Here is a 22,798-nt window from a genome sequence, read left to right on the forward strand (position 1 = left end):
GTAACTGGAGAAGAATATAGAGGAAGTGGCTGTATCTTAACACTCTAAGAATGGACCTTTCTCTTTGCTTTTGGATTTGTGGGCATATTGTGTGTTTTCCTTTTCCACTTTTAGTATTATAGAAGATTTTACAAAATATTTTAGAATTTCTGGTGATTTCCAGAAACCAGAGAGGTCAAGTTTCTCCAAGTTTCTAATTAAGCCTCATATTTAATAAGAAAATAGGAACCAAAATATGGAGCCCATACATCATGAGGAAGAATTAAAGGTATATCATGGAAAGTTACCTACATATGGAACTGAAATTTGAAATATATGATGATATATTTAAATCTATGCATTACAAATATTTGGTAGTTCAGGGCACAATAATTAAAAGCAAATTAGTATAACATTGTGGATTAGAAAGTATGCTTTTTCATTTCTCAAATATTTTTTCAAAATTCAACTTCAAAATGTTGATAAAAATATAAAACAAAACTTTACAAAAAGAAAACATGCCATTTGGTGGCATATAAAAGACCACCATAAGATTGGAGACCCCATGACTGACTACTTGTTACTTTTTGTGATACATACGTCAAGTAAATCATTATTTTAGAAAAATATGAAAAACTTACCTGTTTCTTATCTCGAATCAAACCATCAAGTGATAGCTGTTTTTCATATAGGTTGAAATAGTTGTCCTTTACTGTTAAGAATATATTCTGTAATTTCTGATACTCTCGAGCTAAATGTAGATTTTCTTCTAGTGAAACATCTTGTATTTTCTAGAAGATAAATATATACATGTACTTAATTAAATCATTGTAATTTATGTTTGAATTTTTACATTTGAATTATCTAAAAGTATTACATTATATATTGTAGAAAAATAAAACCAAAAAGATGCTTCCCTTGACACTAATATCCTCCTTGGATTTAATAATTTTCTTTCTTGATGCAAATGGTCTTTTTATTTATTTATTTATTTTTGAACATTGATTCATCAGAGTCTGTCTGACTTTTGTTCTCCTTCTTTCCCAGACCTCCCTCCACAATGCCTTGGGAAGTACCCAGTCCTGGAGGCTTCACTCAGCATCCCAGAAGACTTCCTCCAATGTCCCACCCCTTTTCGTTTTCTCAAGCCCCAGTGCTCAAGTAGATAGAAGACATCTGGAAGCTTAGAATCCTATTTCCAAGAGGTTCAGAGTGGTGGCACTCACAGAAAACATTCAAAACGCAGAGAAGTAAAGAGTAAAAAAGACGAGGAACAAGGAACTCAACGTTTAGAAGCACCCAGAGAAAGCCATTATTTGTTACTAGTATACTTTAGCTATATTCAAAGCTAAATCTGCTCTGTGAGCAGCTGAGAACTTTACAGCACTCCCCATGACTAAATATATATATGTCAAATCTAATACAAAACCCTCAGAATGTAACTTTTACTAACATTACCCACTCGCAAATTAGGGGCTGCCTTTCATTTTAAGTTAGAGGTGTGATTCAGTTTAGCTGTTGATTCTTTTTACATTTCTATCACAGAAAATTTTCTTTGGCTGCTTCAAAAAATATGGAATTTATCAACAGCCTTAAATATTTTCAAACCTGTTAATCTAGTAACTCATCTTATGGAAATTTATCCTAATCAAAAAGCTTTATTTGTTACAACATTATTTATAGAAGCAGAAAGTTTTCAAAACATACAAATGCAGATTAATCATGACAATGATAATGATGATTAAATAACAAGATATAAAAATAACCATTGTGAAGCAATTAAAAATGTCTCTTTGGGAAAACTGCTATCACATCAAACCTTTAGTATAAGTTGTTAAAAAATATATCGCAGTATGAGAATGCGCATGGAGGAAATGTAATTCAGCAGAAAATTGCCTGTACAAATATTTCTCTATTTACACACTTGAAGAAGATTTATTAAGGTCAACAAACATTTTTCTCATGAAAGCCTGGTATCCATATTGATCTCTAATGATTAATACTATGTCATAGGTGTTCTTCAAAAAGCCAAAATGATGAACTGAGAACCATTTTAAGTGTCCTTGTCCTAATTCTGGCACAATAATTTAAAACTTTAGAAACTTCTATCTAATAAACTTGCTTAAAATCACAGAATTATCTTTTGGTAGGAGGACAAAGTGTCTATGAATATTTTTCTTTGGTGGAGATACCTTTGAAAAGATGGTTACAATTCTTTTTGATATCTTAACACTAATAGGAAAATCTAATCCTCAAGTGATTAATTTGAAGTTTGATACATGTTCTAAAGGAGGCATGAGAAGAAATCATTTTGAGTTTTTTGTTTGTTGTTTGACTTAAGCACATTCTGATACCCGAGATAGTCTACTTCTCTATTACATTTCTTTCAAGACCCAGATGACTATTATAAATGTTGAATTTGAGAGGAGTGCTACAAAAGTTGTGGAATTTGTTTAAAACTTATTTAATGGTACTTAATTGGGGATATATTTGGTACTTTATGCGTTGCTCATTGTGTAATGTACAGTTTTATTTCCAAACAATTGTATTTTCAATTTCTGTATGACACCAGTTGTTACTGTTTTATATGCCATAATTAGAGTAGATACTAAGAAACTAAACTGTGTATTTAGGCCAATGAATCTTCAAAACATTGTTACATCAGTCATGATACTTTACATTATCATTTCTCAGTAATGAATGTATAGAAGGATTTACCAATTCACTACCTATTCCTGAAAGTCAGTGACCTTCAGATGTGCAACGAAGTTTAAGTTTTTTAATTTTAAATAATGTATTCTGCTGACACTGAAAATGTTTTTTTATGTTTAACTGTGGTTCCACCTCACAACTCTGACTGGTTTAATTTTAACCAATGGTATTATAACATGCAAATGAAGCAAACAGTGAATGATAATTATTGGTGGATATGTGTCCAGGTGAAATAATGCTACCACTACTGGAGTTGAACAGCAAGCAGTAGAAGATATTAAATAAAGGCACAAAAGTTGGAGTTGGCAAAATAATAAAAGGGTGAGAAGAAAGAAGGGACTAATAACAGAAGTAGATGGCTTTTACATGCTTTTAAATTCAATCCATCTAAATCTTATCAGTAGAGTCTTCCTACTTAAGGTCTTGACTAAACGCAAACTTACACAAAAAGTTTGTTTCTAAAACCATTAAAGAAAAATTTGACTGTAATCTCTATAGGTTAAAATAACTGCACTCTGAGTTGATTTACAATATTATTTTATTCATTCATTCATTCTCATTTTCATTCAGTTGCTTATTCAAAACTTTTAATTTAGTAACTACTGTATGCCAAGATTTAAGATGTAATGGTGAAACTCAAGAATTTGTGGTCTTATGGGAAAGATTTACATTTAAAAATCATAGAAATATATAATCAGAGTATAGAATTTACAATCTTTTGCATTTTTTTCTGTTTTCCATATGCATTAAACTCATTCCCAAGGTCTGAATAAACACTTTCTCAAAGGCAGATTTATTGGTATGTATTCAATTCCCATTATTAATGATTATTAAGATGAAACATTGGGAATATGGATTGATAAAGAGAAGAGAGGTTGAATGTCTGTTAATAGTTTCCATGTTGCCTAGAATTTAGTAAAGAAAATACTTAGCTTGAGGAGGGTTTGTTCTCTGTTATCTCAAATTATTAGTTAAACTTTGATGTTTGGGGGTATATTCAGCTTATCACCCCAATATTTTATTAGGAAATAAAGATTATGTTTATAAAGGGTGAACAAAAATTACTTATAAATTCCATGAGGGCTGACACCATCATTTTGTTTACCTGTAAGATATATTGTACAAAGCAGAGCTGACATTAGTGGGTATCCAAGTTTTTAGTAAATGAATGAATGAATACACAGAATAAACAGTTAGGAAATGTATGCAGTTATCGCTTTAGAACTACACATTTTATTGGCCCACTTCCGTGGAACAACTTACTGATGATATTACAATGACGCACATTTATTTGTATTATTTGATACTATACTACTTCAGAGGTGAAGATTTTAAGGATGTATATAAAAAGAATTCATACAATATGTTTTTCAATTGAGTATTTGGACGTTATTCTAAGGATATACCACATTGTCCAGACTGAGCAAGAGTTCTTTCTCTGGGTGCATCGTTGATTTTCACAAGGCATGTGACTCCCTTGAAACTGTACACAGTGGGTTTCTTTTTGAATTACCTAATTAGCCCATGATCCTAAAAGTAATGAGAAACCATTGCTAAAGCAAGACCTGGCCTCTTCTGTCACCAAAAATGCTGAAAGATGAAGGCAGATTGCGACCCCAAGATATCAAAATAGTAGTTTTCCCTTTTTTTTCCACTTGACCTTTATTATTCTTTAAGCCATATATTTCATCTAGGATATTCCCTCCACTTTCTCTATTTTCAGCTTCTTTTTCTCACTCTTCCCCTTCTCCTTTCCCTCTCCCACTGGGTCAGTGGGGAATAGGGAATTATAATGAGAAATGAGTTCTTTTTGGACAAATATAGACCATATATCATCTATTTATGTTTCACCTTGTGATATATAGACAAGAACTTAGAAATAAGGCTGAATTTGAATGTTAACTTATGCATTCCACACATAATGGAATGGCTACTGTCCTAGTTATTATAATTACAGACAGGGAAGGAAAGTCAATGAGAAGTCAGGTGAGGCAACTTGTATTTTCCAAAAATGGCCACAGAAATATTTTCATTCCCACATGTTCTTCCAGAACCTGTCATTCCCTATCAAGAACAGTCTATATCTCCTTCCCTTGAACCTGGAGAGACTTGTGGCTTCTCCAGCCAATAGAGTATGGTGGAAATATTGCTGTGTGATTTCCCAGGCTAGTTTATTTAAAAGGACTAATTTATTGAAAAAGCTAGTTTATTAAAAAAAAAAAAAGCATACAGTTTCTGCCTGGCTCTCTCCTTGGGGACATTTACACTTGGACCAGCCACTATGTTGTGAGGAATTCAGGCCACATGGAGAGGTTATTGGTGTTGTAGCTGTTCCAGTAAACAACCCTAGCTCAGGTCTCAGATAACAGCATCAACTGTGAGTAAATGAGTCATCTGAAGATGATTCCAATGCTTAGTCTTCAAGTCATCCAGATGATGGTTTAGAGTGTGTGAGAAGAGACAAGCTGGCCCTGCTATGTCCTGTCCAAATTTCTGACACATAGGATCCTGTGCCATGAAGTTTTGGGGTATTTGTTATGCACCCATAGCAACCGAAACACCAGGCATCTTGTGCAAGGTTAAAAACATATTAAGTGGAGGACCTGGCTTTGTACCCAGGCCGACTGGCTCCAGATCCCATACTCTGCACCATCCAGTATACCTCCTTCATAAACATAAGCCAGCATTCTCTAACTCTACACAATGCCATCTTTATAAAACCTAACGACATTAAACAATCAGATCAAATAACACAATTACCTTGTTCTGAGCCTATTTCCACCAACCTCTTTTCATAAATCTGGCTAACACATAGCTTGTTGACATAGATACATTGGACTGCTGAAGGAAATTAGAACTTGGTCCCCTTGGTAGCTACTTTTCATTGTAAGTCAATATGGGTATGCTGGTTACCTATAACCAGTCTTGGGTTTTTGATCTACATAATTCCATATTCCGTGATTTGATTAGGCCTGATATATTCACTGGCAAGACCGTGTGTCAAGTGCATAGACCTTTACAGCTGAGGCCTGCACAACTCTGGACTACAGTTGATTGCAACAGAGTAATGCTACATGTTGAGACCTCTGGAGGTCCAGCCAGATACACTTACTTTGGAGAAAGCCTAAATCCATTTGAACTTTTTTTTTTTTTTTGAGCGAAGGGTGGAGGGGATCATTTGTTTTTAATTTAAGGACTAATGGCAAAGGAGAGTACAAGAAAAAAACTTGATCTAAACATTCTAGAGAGATGGTTATGATCAAAATATTTGCATGGTACATGTAGGTGTAGAAAACCTACACAGCTATTTACAAATGTTTTAGTGTTATTAAAATAGTCCTAGTGCCGGGCTTCCCTGGTGGCGCAGTGGTTGAGAGTCCGCCTGCCGATGCAGGGAACACGGGTTCCTGCCCCGGTCCAGGAGGATCCCACGTGCCGCGGAGCGGCTGGGCCCGTGAGCCATGGCCACTGAGCCTGCGCGTCTGGAGCCTGTGCTCCGCAATGGGAGAGGCCACAACAGTGAGAGGCCCGCGTACCGCAAACAACAACAACAACAACAAAAAAACAAAAAATAGTCCTAGTGCCTATGACTAAATTTATAATGTCATCTATACCCTCAGTTACTCTTAATACAGGCATTTGGATCCAGTTCACTGGGCAGATGGGCTAGGTCCTTCTCTCAATTATGCATTCATCATAAGAGAGTTGTCATCTTCTGACCCAGTTCTAATTCTAACTGTCTGATCCTAATGTGATTATGTGTGGCAGTCTCAGATGATCTTTTCTGATGATCTGTCTGTCATCTCCTGATTCTTGGTTGTTAATAGTCTTCTGCAGACAGCTCCTTGCTTTCTTGCATCTTGCCAGGGCTCTGCTGGCTGTTGCTGCCGTGTCTGTGTCCTTACATCGACTGCACCACACTCACTCTAGTCCCACGGTTCGAAAGAATTGACTTGCTGCCAGAACTACCGAAAGCAAAAGTTGTATTGCTGATATTTATTGATCAATGTACTCTAGAGCATCCTCACTTCTAGCTTTCATTCATTTATTCATTTGCTCAATCATTTGTTTAGCAAACCGTTAGTAGGTTTACCATGTATGTCCAACTCTATAATTACTCCAGGGATTAAAGAGAAGGCTGGATGTGAACTCTTTTCACCAGGGATTACAGGCTAGACCGGGAGGAGGCAGAGTGGAACCAAGTCCATTCCAGGTATTTCTTTTCTTTCTTTTTTTTTTTTTTTTTTGCGGTACGTGGGCCTCTCACTCTTGTGGCCTCTCCTGTTTCGCAGCACAGGCTCCGGACGCACAGGCTCAGCGGCCATGGCTCACGGGCCCAGCCGCTCCGCGGCATGTGGGATCTTCCCGGACCGGGGCACGAACCCGTGTCCCCTGCATCAGCAGGCGGACTCTCAACCACTGCGCCACCAGGGAAGCCCCTCGAGGTATTTCTTGAAGTACCCTGAATTGATTCTACCAGGTGGGGAAAACGGGGTCAGAAAAGGCTTCATAGAAGAAATAAACGGTGACCTGAATCTTAGAAGAACCATTTTATTTGGCTGGTGATATAAGCTGTCCTGCCATTTGGGTCAGCATATATTTGAGAAAACTGGATGAGTCAATTGAGAACAATGTTTTGTTGGCCCCTTTAGGACTATTAGATTATTGTTTCCTATGACTTGTGAATTAGACTTTCATAGATCATGTTAAATGTTCTGTTATCTCTTGACTTTAAAATGATACAATGTAAATAGTGAAATGTGCCCATATATTTAGTATCTCACTGATGCACAGCATCATACGTAACACTCCAAGCACCAGTGTTTCAGTAGCATGTGATCCTGTACAGATGCTCATGCCTTACACCATTGATATCATACCACCCAATCTCCACAGTCCCCACATTTGCTTTTGGTACATCTCTGCCAGTTAAGGGCACTGGATTGGTAGTGTTGTATGCAGTGATGTTTTGATGTTATTAAAGCAGGCATCAGTACTGAGACTGATTCACAGAACGTGCAGGGGACAGACTTTAGAATAAATGAGACATGGAGGTTCCAAGTCTCTTTGTGAACACTACTGCTTCAAAAGCATTCTCTTTGATTTGCGGGAATTAGGGTGGTGAACACAAATGCTTAAAATACATGCTAATTCTCTAACAATATAACAGACACGGAGAAAACGCATTCTTTTCAGATGCATCACCTACTGTGTGCATGGAGGCATTACTGTATTGCTGCTCCCTTAAAATCTATACACCAATTACTACAGAAAACGAGAGCTCTCCCAGTGTTTCCAAGGAGTAAGTCTGTGAGAATGATATGTGTCGATACCCTGGAGTCTCAAAGGAGCACATAACTGTTTTAACTCTCCCAGGACCCACTTCCTTGTCTGTGCTGCCATGGAAACCAGTCTCTTGTCCAACTCGAGTTCTCCGATAATTAGTCTTGAACATTCTTGATTTTTAAATGCATAAATCAGTCCTCTGCATCAAGGTTGTAACATGCCTCAAACTCTACATATTATCATGTTTGACAAAATGCTCTCTATTCACTAATTTATTAGCAACTGGTATACACAAAGCACTGTGGGGGACACTGTGAGAGTTCAAAGAGCACCTTTAGGACATTGATAAAAGCCTGCCACCTTGTCACTGCTAGATACCAGCGGATGCTCTGCTTAGGTCCTCCACCTCAGCGCCCACGTAAGCGACCACACACAGGACCCCTTGTCTGAGCTCCCTGACGGGCTTACACATTTGGCTATGGCTGGTTTACTCAACAGTTTACTAATGGACACTACAGCATTGCCTCTCAGAACTCAGAAAACATCCATTGGGAATTTATGAGTACTTGGTATTAGCCCTGCTTTTCCTTATTATGTTTTGACTCTGTCCAGTGTATATATTTGACCAGGAATTATTGACACCAGCATGAAAAACGACACAATTTCAGGGCCAAAGGAGCTTGCAATCAGATAGGGGACTTGAGGCATTCCCAAAGCTAACTACATTAGATTACATTAAACATGAGGAAGGATGGAAGACATATCCAAACTATGAGACTAGCTCCATGAGACAGCAGCCCAGTGAAAGTGAGGGGCAAAGCTTCAAGGAAGAGTCAGTTTTTGAATAGATTCTAAAGATATTTCATACACAAAGTGTTGTATATGTTCTTGGCAGGGAAAAATCTGGCTTGGAAACATAGATGCTTGTTAAATATTAAAAAGCACTTGATTAATATGGGTTTGTGGGGGGTTTTTTGTTTGTTTTTTTCTAAAGGAAGATTTACCTCCATGTTGCCTGTAGCTTTTCTCCTACAGCTACTCAATGGCTTTAGGGATCGCTAAAGATGGATGCCACTTACATTAGCTATTAAATTTTTATTTGATCCAATTTTCTTCAATATAATTCAAAGTCCCCTCAAAGTATTTGGTATAAGTGATTAGAGAAACAAATTATATAATGAGAAAAAGAGAGTAAAAATCGGTGTAATGTAATCTATATCCCCAATATATTTTTCCAAGTTAAAATACACGATTTAAACAAATACATGTATGTCCTCAGTAAGTGACAGTCACAGTACTAATAATTACCCTAAACTTTCTTTTTACTTGATTAAATAAACTTTAAAAATTTAATCCTGAATATATATGAATTTAATAATGTGTCTTCTAATATTGTTTAAGATTGTTAAACAGAAACATATTTGCATACTATTTCCTTTTTAAACATCCCTACACATTATTATAATTTAACTCTATTTCAATTGTCAATATTTTAAAATATATTTTTAACATCTGCTACTCTTTTCACCATTTCATGTGAAAGACTGAACAATCTCCTCTACGTGGGCACCTCCTGATGTGAATGGTTTAAGTTTAGAAAGGTTTCCTATTTACTCACATTTTAATGATATACATTTCTACTTCACTGGTGGAAAAGGCTGATCAGTCACAGAAAGGTCAGTTAACACTAAATAGACCCTTTCTTTATGTAATTACAAAGAATAATATCTTTGTGCTGAGGGCACTGCACGTGGAGTGGGTGATGCAGAGAATTAATGTGCTGCCTTGTTGGCCCATGGGATAGAGATTCCAATATAGTAACCACAACTTATTCTAATTATGCAGCTTTAAAAGGTCATCAGCAAAAAGAGTCAAGGAATTATCAGCTAACTTTATCATAAAGTGATAATGTACTACATAAATGCAGAAACTATAAGAACAGTACCTTGAAACTTTATTATAAATGAGAGGAAGACTGATCTAAGAGGTTGAAGGACGTATATTATGGCATAAATTGAGTAAGCTCATTGAGAAACTAAAATACATGCTATTTCATAATTTCTTATTGGTGTAGTCAGGTAACCTGATCTCACCTGATATTTGTAGAAAATGTTTAATCTTGAAAATTCCTTTTTATATTTAATGCCAATTTCTTTGCCACACTCATGTTATGGTATAAATTCTGGTAGAATTTAAATATTTCTTTAAAAAATCTATTTGTTATAAAATGATGCATGCTGATTATAGTACATGCAAATAAAAGAGAGGTACATGAAGTAGAAAATTAAAGCCCCTCATTGCAGTAACCACAGTCAGTTTTATACCCCAGAGATAGTATTAACAATTTGGTGCAAGTCCTTAAGGAATAGAAAATTTTTAAAAATTCTTACATGGACAATGAGAAAATGGAGGCCAGGAAAGTCAATTTCTTGTCCAAGGCTGCTTAAGAAGAAAGCAGCAATAAGGTGAGGGCCCAATCTGATTTCAGCCTAACTACCATCTTGGGACTACATCACTTCCTAATCGTGAATGTGAATTACAGGGCCCTTAAGATTCCAGATTGATATGTGTAAATGCTCTCATTTCTGAATACTCTATAGAATTACATCAGTCTTTCAAAAGAAACTGTATTCTCATAGAAAAAGCATCCTTTAAAATAAGAAAAATGCGCCTCAGTGTCTTTTCCTTGGGAATACAGAGTCTGAAAACATTAGACTCATTGACCCAGAGGTGCCAGATATGAAATGTACAGCAAATAATTTGCAGTCTAATAAAATATCCTATGGATAGAATTATCACCAATGTTTTTTTCTCTTTTGTTCCTCTCAGATATTCCTCTTACTGAGAAATAAAAGATCATGAGCATCTCTAACCACCTGATGTGGTCCACACTGGGGCGCTGTCCAGACCTTGTAGAGATTCTCAAGTAGAAATAGGATTTAAAATACCTAAGGCAATTTTCTATAGAGGCTCATCTTTAGACACATCGAATTCCCCAGATAACTACATTCCAGTATGGGAAAAATCATATAGAACAGGGATCATGAAACTATGGCTGTCTGGCTGAATCCAGCCCACTACCTGCTTTTGTAAATAAAAGTTACTGGAGCACCGTCACACCCATTAGTTTATACACTGTCTATGGTTGTTTCTGCACTGCAGTGGCAGAGTTAAATAGCTGCAATACAGGCTAAGTGGACCCCAAAGCCTAAACTGTTTATTGTCTTTCCCTTTACACAAAATGTTTGCTGACCCCTGCTTTAGACCCTAAATTAATATATAAGTATCATGCAAAACAAAGTTCCAATTTAGACCTCTCATTTAAGATCTACTTGGGCGCTTCCCTGGCGGCGCAGTGGTTGAGAGTCCACCTGCCGATGCAGGGGACGCAGGTTCGTGCCCCGGTCCGGGAAGATCCCACATGCCGTGGAGTGGCTGGGCCCATGAGCTGTGGCCGCTGAGCCTGCGCATCTGGAGCCTGTGCTCCGCAACGGGAGAGGCCACAACAGAGAGAGGCCCGCGTACCGCAAACAAACAAACAAACAAACAAAAAACATCTACTTGGGCTGTACTTATGATCCCGCATAAAGAAAGACTGCTGGAAAGCATTTTCTTTATTTTTCCAGCAGAGGCACGCACTAAGGAGACAGCCAATTAATAGTTCAAATACATCTCCAAGACCTTAAAAAAATGAGATGCTTGTAAGCTTTTTAAGTACTCTCAAAACAGAGTAACTTTGCAGAGAGTTGACAGATATATTAAGACACCATAAACAATGCCCAGATTTATTTACCCTACACTTTCTTTAATTAAATGTGGTTCATTCAGCTCTTGCATTATAGGAAGCTAGAGGTCTGTTAATTTTTCCACTCCTGCAACTTCTGTTTTGGGGGTCTGGGATTAACTTTATGTTGCCAAGTGGAAGTTTAATTTTGTAGGGGACATTCTTTTGCACAATGGCTAAGTAAAATGTGGTAGTCACCTACCATGAAAGACTGTAAAGTGATTAAAAGAAATACACTAGATATACAACATAGCAACACAGTGATCTTTAAAATATGGTGCTCAGTGGAGAAGACACAGAATGATAAATATTGCATAACTCAGCTCATGAGGGAAAGTACCAATGGGAGTCAGAGAGAAGCAGGAATTAGGAATTAAGGGTGAAGGGACAAAATAAATTAAGAGTTAACACCTTGAGGATATGTAAATTCTATATAGTCAGCAATGACACTCTTAAAATAATTAAGTGGTTAGGTTCTTAGATCTTCCAGGTTTTTCCAGGGGTTTAATGAAAAACCCTTAAAATAAGATAAATCAAACATCAAACAACTCTGGAAATATATCTCTGCAACAATAGGTTCCCCAGGGGCCACAACCCTAAGATTTATTCTGTACATCATCTAGTCATGGCCAAAGTAAATGAAGGCATAAAGAAATATGTCATTATAATTATGTACCAAATTCATGGTTTCTCTCTATGCCTTCTTTTTCTCTTTTCATTTTGCTTTTCCTCAACGTATTTATTCCTCTTTTCTTCTTTCTGCTTCCTCCTTGTTATCTTTGTGAAGCATGAAATCGTTCAACTGTCTAAGGTCTTCTTGTTATCACACTTCCCTCCTGAAGACACCATCTTCCTTCCCATCCTTTCCTCAACTTACTATTCTTTCAAAGCCACTTCTTTCTTTCTGCATTATGGTATGGAAACAGGTGTCTCAAAGAAGAAAAACGTTTGGGAAATTCTGAGTGACTTACTTATTTTTTCCCACAAAGTAAGACAGTTTATGAAAATCCAATACAATAGAAGAGAGTGAGATGTATATGTGTAATTCATTTTATGGCTGCCTTTTTATCTTTGATTTGTCTAGATACTAATTTGGATAGTGGTCGTGAAAAAGTGAATGAAACTTAAAACTGTTGGTCTATCTGGAAAGGTTGGTTAGAGATATTTTAGGTTTTTGTATCAATATGCCATGTCAGCCTAGCAGGAAGGTACAAGAGCATCAATGTGATAATTTTGCATAAGTAAGTAAAGTATATGACAAATACAATTGTATACTTATACACACACAGAGATACACATAGTTTTATAGTTTTAATCTTTTGACAGATATTAAAAAGCCAGAGAATGAAAAAAATGTAGAACAAGCTGAAATCTCTTTAGAAGCAACGCAGGACACAGAAACAATAAACCAGGCATTTGTAATAAAGTATTTGTTATTGGGAAGTAATTCCTAGTTCATTAATAGTAAATACTGTATATATGTACTGTTATGTGGTGAAATGTGTGAAGATTAGCATTTGCAACTTTTCTTGGAAAACTGGCACAGGTAAGGCACAGTCAGTACTATATAGTATATTATATACCATGTATATCTCTGTCACTGCAATCACCATGTTTTATTATAGTTATTATATTTGTATTAATTTCATCACTTCTATGAACTTTCTATGCCTTATTAATTTTTTTTTTGGCTGCGCCGCACAGCTTGTGGGATTTTCGTTCCCTGACCAGGGATGGAACCGGTGCCTCCTGTAGTGGAAGCTCGGAGTCTGAACCACTGGACTGTCAGGGAAGTCCCAATGCCTTATTAATTTTTGCCCCAGTGCTTTTGGTACATAGTAGTCTCTCAGTCAACATTATTGAATGAATGAATAAATGAGTGAAATTGCGTAATACTCATGTCTTGTTGCACACAAGAGGTACCGACACAGAAAAAAATGGGTGGACTGAACATTGATGGCTTTTATTTTTACTGAAGTATCTACTTCTGCCAACTATTCCTTTATGAGTGGGCTTTTCAGAGTATTATACATGGATGGCATTTTATGTGTTTTTTATTCTGTAGATGAACATTCACAATTAAGTTTTACAACATAAAAACAAAGGAATTTACCCATTTACATATTGACTGAGAAAAATAATAAGGTTTCCAGTTCTTTTAATCCTAGTTTGCAAAAGCATTTCACTGTATAATCTCTCAGTGTTGTATTCCAGTTTACTTGTAGGTTTTCCTTGGAAGACTAACAGAAATCTAAACTACCTGCTTTGCTGCCTTTATACACTTTGCTAAGCTGTGTTCTCACAACTCAGGAGATTAAAATTAAAAAAGTAAAACAGTTTCACACGAAATAACTACAGAGAGGATCTTCATGGTTGCAAACTGATATGAGCAATTTACAAGAACTGAAAAAGAACAAAAGCAGCATTCACATTACCTTACCCCAAACTGTTTTGAACAAAGCAATAATAAATTTCCTGTGTTGGGCTTCCCTGGTGGCACAGTGGTTGAGAGTCCGCCTGCCGATGCAGGGGACATGGGTTCATGCCCCGGTCCGGGAATATTCCACATGCCGCGGAGCGGCTAGGCCCGTGAGCCATGGCCGCTGAGCCTGCGCGTCCGGAGCCTGTGCTCCGCAACGGGAGAGGCCACAACAGAGAGAGGCCCGCGTACCCAAAAAAAAAAAAAAAAAAAAAAAAGTCCTGTGTATTTCAATTACTTAAATATGAAAGAGTGAAACATGTTTTAAATCGATACAACACTTTATATACCTCACTCTCTTCAGATGAGATAGGCAAGGCTACTCAGTTTCGTAGGATTCATCCTTACTTTGTCCCAGGTCATAACAAGTGCCATTCCCTAACCCTATACACTTGCCAATGCCAGATCAACTTTTCTTCCTCATGAAAGTTTCTTTCTTTCAATTTTTTTTTTCCAAAAAGGAGAAAAGGAAAAATGGAAGGAAGGAAAGAAGGAAGGAAGAGCAAGCCTCCTGGAATCAGATGCTACATCCACTCCAGAAATCTTCAGTGGTAAATCTTCAGTTGTTATCTTTCTTTGATCTCAGAGTAATGACTGACCTGAGGATAGCCCTTATGTGGAAACCTGTTCATATGCAGTTAGGTACTGAAATTTAGAACCACTCAAATGGAGAAGCTCATGAACGTGATTTTGAATAAAATGATACTCACGGAAGCTATCTGAAGTCCACGCAGGGCTCCATTCTTCCAGGCATCTGTGATCAAATCAGCCCTTCAGAAGGTGTCTCCTTGGGGGTTCATGGATAACTATTACAGCTCCAATTCCGGGAATTTATGAATATGCTACTCCTCGTAGCAGAGGGGACTTTGCAGATGTGAGTAAAGATACAGATCTTGAGATGAAAAGATTATTCTGGATTATATAGGTGTGACTCTCTAATCACATGAATTTTTCAAAGTGGAAAATCTTTTCCTGACTGAAGTTCAGAGGACGTGAAGGAAGAAGCAGGAGAAATTTGAAGTGAGAGAGAGACTTGAGACCCATCTCCTTTTCCCCTTTGAAGATGGAAGAAGGAGGCTACAAGCCAAGAAATGCAGACAACCTCAAGAAGGCAGAAATGGCCCTCTGCCCTCGGCCAGAAAGCAAATAGGGCCTAGTTCCCACAGCCCCAAGGAACTGAGTTCTGCCGACAATCTAAAACAGGTGCCTCTTTCCAGCCTCCAGAAGAGAACGCAGCCCTGCCGACAAATGGATTTTAATCAGGTGAGATTCACGAAAGACTTCTGACATACAGAACTGTAAGATAATAACGTAGTGTTCTTTCAAGCTTCTAAGTTTGCAGTTATTTATTATGGCAGCAACATAAAACTAATATGGTGACAAGAATTATGTTAGGTTTATCAAAAGTAATAATATGTTGCATAAAAACTAACAGTTTAATGATGGAAAATCAAACACTGCAGTTTCTTTGCAACAAGTTCATTAACAAATAAATCTTAGAAACTATTAAATAAATCATGTATTTTGTATAAAACATTTGCTCTCTATCAGTATGTAAAGTAACATAGCATGTCAATAACAACTGAAAAATTAATTCTAAACATTAGATAGACTATGCCACGAGCTCCCAACTAAATTTCTGCATATGTTAACTGTAACAGATAAACTATCATCTCTATTTTGAAACAAGTTTATTAATTCACTTGATTATTTTTCGATTATATTTTAAAGGTCTATTATTATATTAGTAAGAAAATTTTGATAGTTCTTTGTTTCTTCCTCAAGATTAAATATAAACTTGATTATATTATGAAAGTCTTATTCTGTTAAGTAAAAAAGTCTCTCTAGTTAATCATTTTTAAATGATTAACTTGTCTGCTGATAGCTGATCATGCGAATGGTTTTGAAAAAATGTTTGTATGTTTTGAAAAATTCTGGTTGAATTATTAAGAATTATATATATACACACATATATATGTGTGTGTATATATATATACATATATATATAAAACCCTTCTGTTAAGAGACATTATTTGTGTTAGGGAAAATTATAAAAAATAAGAACAAAACACAGCATATAAAAAAGACATCCCTGCCTGTTATCAAGGACTTGTGTTGAACAACAGAAGCTGTTCTGGGCTACTTCTGCACGTTAATTTCTGAGCTGTAAGTCAGTGTGGTAATGGCACAGTCATGGGTTTGTTCTTCATTACAGTGGCAGCCGGGTCCAGTCTATCCCCTCTTTCCGTGTCACATGTAGTTACAAATGATTCAAATACGGCGATTGATATAATACCCACATTATAACTTTTGATAGGCTGAGACATTGGTGGGTGAATAATTTTTTAAACTTTCAGGAATATTAACCAACTATTGCAAATATAAAGATTGCTGGGTTTCTGAGATAAATGTACAATTTTATACCTACATACACGATACAAAGAGAATAAACTTTTCAAAATTGCTGAAACATCTGAATGATAAAATGTTTAAAGAAATTTTATTGTACTCTTTTAAATCCAGAATATACATTCAATATTCACGTTAATCGAATTTTGTTAAAAAAATGCAAAATTTTTGCAGTTGGTGTATATCCTTTATAAAATGGTTGTGGTAAGTGTGTTTTCTATTCATTAAGGTCTATATTCATTACATTGGTTTGCTTTACACTTTTTATTTGAGGTACAACATACATAATTATATAAGAATTGATAAATTTTTATACATGAATACCCCTACATAACCACCACCTAGATGAAAATATAGAAAAAAATACCCTCACACCAGAAGATTCACTCACATCCATTCCCAGTCAATAACAAACACTCCCAACACACACGTTTTGCTTGTTTTGATCTTCATATAATTATAATTCCAAGCTACATATTCTCTTCAGTCTGTCATATTTTTCTTAATATTAATTTTGTTGGATTTATTCATATTTTTTGTGTGGCAACACTTCATTTTGCTATATATTACTCCATTCTATGAATAAGCTGCAATTTATCCATTCTACTGTTGATGAATTTCTGTGGGGAAACTACTATGAATAAAGCTGTTATTAACATATTTTACAAAATATTAACGTATTTTGGTGCACAGGTGCACTAATTCGTGACATCTGTAAGTGGAATCATATATGCATATGTCCAACTCTAGTTGATAGTGTCAATATTTTTAAAATATTTACTTTTAAAATTTACCTTTACAAATTTACCTTCCCAGCTGAGATATGAGAGTTCCTATTGGTCTACATTTTTATCTATACTTTTAAATTTTAGCCCTATAGAAAAGTGTGTAGAGACAAGTCATGGTGGTTTTAATTTGCATTTCTATGATTATTCTATTGAATGTCTTTTCGTATTTATTGCCCACTTGTATAGTCCCTTTTGTGAAGTGATTTTCAAGTCTTTCACCAGTTTTTCTCAATAAGGTTGCCTGAGTTTATTGTTTTGTTAGGGGTTCCTCATTTATTGCGGATGAGAGTACTTTGCTGGATATATGTATCGTCAAGTATTTTTTTCTAAGCTGTGGCTTGTCTTTTCATTCTTTAATGGTGTCCTTTGATGAATGGAAGTTCTTAATTTTAAGAGTTTATGAACTTTTTCTCTCATGGTTTGTTCTTGTGTCCTATTTAAAGCATCTCTGGCAATACTAGAATAACTCAGATGTTCTCGTATGTTTTTCTCTGAAAGCTTTATATAACTTCCACATTTACATCTGTAGTATAGGTGGAATTGATTTGTGTATATGTTGTGAAATAAAAGGTCAAGGTTCTTCTTTTAAGTATAGATATCGAATCGATCATGCATCATTTAATTTTGATTCAGCACCAATTATTTTCCAATACATTCTTTTTTACACTATTTTGGTGTCAGCTTCTTATAAATCAAGAGGCCATGTTTACATTCTAAGTCTGTTTCTGGAACCTCTATTCTGTCTTGTTGTTCACTTATATATCTACTAATAGCACGCTTTCTTATACCGTGAACTTATTGTAAATCTGGATAACAGGTAGGATAATTTCCCAACTTTGGCCCTCTTCAAGTCTGTATTCACTATACTTGACTCTTTGCATTTCCTTATACATTTCAGAATTCTCATGCATCAACTTCCAGAAATTCCAATTAAGTTTTTAATTTTGATTCCATTACATGTATAAGTTGGCTTGGAGAGAATTCACATTCTTCAAAATATTGAATTTCATAAATTTAGTAGATTCATAATTCATAAACTTAGTAGATCACTCCATATATTTAGAATTTCTTTGATTTTTCTCAAAAATGTTTTGTAGTTTTCTATGGAGAATGCTTATACTTCTTATGGTGGATATATACCTAGGCATTTGATGTTTAGTTGTTCAATTATAAATAGTATCCATTTTAAGATTTTATTTTCTAGTTATTTGGGGCCAGTTTATAGAAATACTATGAATTTTTATTTATTCTATATCCACTGACTCCCTCAAATTCAAAAATTTAGCAGTTTATCTGTAGAGTCATTTGAACTTTCTATGAACAAATAATGTTTTCCAATGATTGCAGCTTCTAAAGCCGTCTTTTATCATGTTAAGAAAGTTATTTTCTATTTCTAGTTTTCTGAAAGGTATCATGAACGGCTTTTGAATTTCACAAAAGGCTTTTCTGTATCTACTGATATTATTATTTGATTCATTTCTTCCTTTTATTGTTAATGTGATAAAGTATATTAATTTTTTTAAGGCTGGAAATTGTTTATTTTGATTTTGGGTAGGTCAAATATTCCCCTACCCAATTTTGCACATTTTTAATTACTTTTTCACATTCTATTTTCCTCCATGGATTATTTTTTAAAAATAACCATTTATTGAAACACAATTAATAAGAGAACAGCAGTAAGATATAATGGGAATAACAGGTCAGAATCTATTGTGTACTAGCTGTGTATTACTATTACCCTTCATTTATGAGAATAATAAAATTTGCTCTGCCTGCCTAACATGATGGCTATAAAGATTAAATAACTGGTAGAAGTGAAAATGCATGGTAAACTACAAAGAAGGACTATTAATATAAAGGGCAAATTGTCAATTACTATTATACAGTTCACTATAATTCTATTTAATAAAGTAATAATGAGATACGTAACAATCTTCTTCCCTAGTACTTTTATTTTTCTTGAATATTAAAGCAAGCTTTGTCTACTGATTTTCTTCCCCAAAGCTATCCAAATTTACCAAAACTGACAAATGAGAAAGTTACAAGTTGATGAGTCTTTATCCAACTGCTGTGTTAAATAATAACAAATTATTTATTCTGCATTCATAAATTACATATCAAAATTTAATAAGCCTGGTCTTCCTTATATCAATGCTTTGATAAGAAACAGAATCACAATTTTTATATGGGTTTCATCTAAATATAGCTTCTTATAGTGAACTCTGGCCTAAACACACTCAGATCAATACAAGCACAGTCAGTCTCTTTCCAGTTTTCCAAAGAGGGAAAATGGACTGCTAACCAGATTCTCTGCCCAACTTTGTTAGATAATATTGTATATTAAATTTCTTATTTTCAAACTTTATGCTACCAAAGAAGAAAGAATGAGTGAAATACAATTCAGAATAGAAGCTAGATGATGGTGTCCTATTTAAGCCTGCTAATTATATTCATAAGTTAGATGTCATCTGAAAAACTTAATTTCCTTTTGGAGTTTTCTTTCTCCTTCATTTTCCAGCTATAGAACTTCTTATTCATTTACTAGGTAGCATGGTGATGGAACTCTGGGATAGATTATGTTTTCCTGAAAGAGGAAGTGAAGCACTCAGCAGTAGGAGAGTACACAGCAGCACAGCGGCACTGGCTATCTACTGCAAGTTTCACTTTTAGCTTTCATAGCCAGTTAGCTTTAATGCCGGGTTCATCATATGAATTGGGGGGACAAGATCAGCACTTGGGCTCCCAAAATCTTCCTAATTATTATCGCTCCATTTGTTTTGGTGATTATTCTATACCCTCCACGCGTACTTATGGCCAGGACAAACAGAGGATGGTGGAGGGATTCCTGCATTTTCCACAGAGGGAAAACATGAACATCAAAGGAAACCCATAGTGATTAAAAGGCACACCTATAAATGAAATGACTCATGGTGTTAACTGACTGAGATAAATAAACACGATTTTTATTTATAAAAACCAAGGGTATTAAAATTTTTTTTTCTTTTACAAAAATAAGGTCATGCTCTTTGATGAGACTTCTGTTTGTACAAAAAAACCCTTAAAACCCAACTCTACCTAAGCATTTCTTTTTTTAATTCCCCATGGAATATCAAATAACAAAAGAAATCCCACATTCAACAAGATTAAAAGTCTGCTGAAAGGAAACCACAATGCAATTATAATTTATCTTCCCTGAATACTAAAACTTTAAGAAAATTATTTTATACACTTGTGTACACTGGGTCATTTTGTGCAAATTATCTGTTAAAAATCAATAATCCTTCATATGTTAAAAGCATTTATTTTTGAAGTAATAATGTGTATATTTCTTTTGTGGGACTTTGATGTTGTTGGAAAGAGGCTTAGTGACTTGTCAGTGGCATGACATTCCTTAAATAAATTTAGAATAAGCTGAGATAATAATAATCCCCAATAAATAAAAACTCTGAAATTAATAAGAAAATAATTTGTGAGGATACTAGAGATCTTAAAATGGTCACAACTACCTACTAGGATCTTACCCAGATGAAATTCATTACCTTGAAATTCAACATCTTGGTAAAGTCTTCATCACTAATTAAAATAATAGCAATGGAAGAACATCTGCAATTACTCTGTTTAGGATAAAATTACAAGGGCTATAAATCTCCAAGCTTCAGGGCATAAACTGATCACCAGCTGGGTGAGAAAGAAATGTCTACCTATTGTGTAGTTGTGCAAAATTAGGTACATTTATATGTTTTACTCCCTCAGAAACATCTGGCACAGGCTACTATTTGAGAGCCCTTTGGACTGAACACAGGGATACTCCTTGACTAAGTTACAGAAATTGCATGGTTCCATATACGTACGTATATATAAAAATTAAAATTCAAGGCCTCACTAAAGGAATGCTGAATTCTTCATGTTAATGTCATTGATTCAAATTCTTCCCAGGCTGGTGATCAAAGGTCATTAGCGATGTCAGGTAGAACATGAAAAATTCAGAAGGGTTCAAATTTTGGTGTTAGTCCCTTTGTCATAAAACTGAGCCAAGATCGTTATAGGCAATATTTAGTAGTTTCCACGGGGTGGGGGCATGGAGGAAAGAGAATGGCCATGGACTTTTAACTATCACGGGAGATTGACACAGAAGAGAAATGAGTGCAGCAAATGTTCTATGACAGCTCCCCTCCCACCCTCGTCTTTGCTACTCAAATGAAGAAGAGGCTGGTTTACTTTCAGACCAAAAAGATGTAAACCTGCATGAGGAAAGGACTGGAGGATCCCTTCTCTCTTTTGTAGGTGAGGTGAGAAGGAGGAAGAGGGAGGAAAAGTCCAAATGTCAGAGAATGTCTGCAGCACAGTGTTCTGCCTCTGTCCTGGGAATGCTGTCCAGGAAGGACCCTGGTGATCCAAACCACCAAACAGAAGCCCAAGAATACAGAAAAAGGTAGTCTGGGGACTGGAAGGAAGAGGGTCCAGTAAGTGAGAAGGAGAATATGCAATGGAGATTAGACGCTGTGAATCTGGAAATGGTTACTAATGGTTAATAACCAGTGAATGGTTATTAATCATTTACTAATTAATGGTTCATAACTATACTTACTAATGTGTCTCTAAGTTAAAGGAGTCCTCAGAAAATCCAAAAGCAGAATCTGAGGCAAATAGCTCTTTATCATGTTCAACTACCTTTTGTCAAACTCCTGAATCACAAACTTGGCAATATGTGGGCTAAATGAAATAGAGATGCAGTTACTGTTTAAAATATTTAAATTTAATTCAAATGCCTTTAGGATAGTATCTTTCCAATTCATCCTAGTCCCTGATACTACTGAATGACTTCATCCCAGTGTCTTCATATCTGGAAAATGCAAAAGCGTTCATGTTTACAAATACTAGTAATAAGTATCATGTGTCAATATAGTCCTAACTATTTTTATAATTTGCTTTATTGCAATGTACTATATCCAGAATTTATTACAGCTTTATTGCAAGAGAAGCCTACGAGAAAGTCAGTTTTCAACATCTTTTTTCCAGTAGAAACAATACTAAGTTTTAAAGCTCCCATTTCTCAAACTCTGATCACCATAATCTGTGAAAAACTTTCAAAATCTTGAATTTGTCTTCAGCTGCGGAGCCTACAATAGAATTCTGACTAAAATTTTAGTAGTCATTGGACAGAGACTGTATTTCTCTCTACGCATATCTCTATAAGGCTACATTTGTGTACTTTTTTTTTCCACAACAGCACCCCATTGCTGATCAGTTCACAGTTCATTGTAGACCCCAGGTGGGTTCCTGCTGCACTTTTATATACTTTCAAAGGATCAGTGGTTCCACACCGGTCCAGGTACATTTCCTTTCAGAGGAAATCCTTTC

The 22,798-nt window shown here is 35.6% G+C and overlaps 1 protein-coding gene across 1 annotated transcript in view; it reads right to left on the reverse strand.

Annotated features, from left to right (window-relative positions):
• Positions 1-22,798, reverse strand: part of CCDC178 (coiled-coil domain containing 178) — a 362,657-nt gene that overhangs the window by 129,477 nt on the left and 210,382 nt on the right. Inside the window, exon 18 of the mRNA XM_019930330.2 lies at positions 621-770. Coding sequence (XP_019785889.1) covers positions 621-770 — 150 coding nt within the window. The remainder of the gene's footprint in view (positions 1-620; positions 771-22,798) is intronic.

Source organism: Tursiops truncatus, chromosome 13 (assembly GCF_011762595.2).
Source record: "Tursiops truncatus isolate mTurTru1 chromosome 13, mTurTru1.mat.Y, whole genome shotgun sequence".
Classification (NCBI taxonomy): Eukaryota; Metazoa; Chordata; class Mammalia; order Artiodactyla; family Delphinidae; genus Tursiops; species Tursiops truncatus.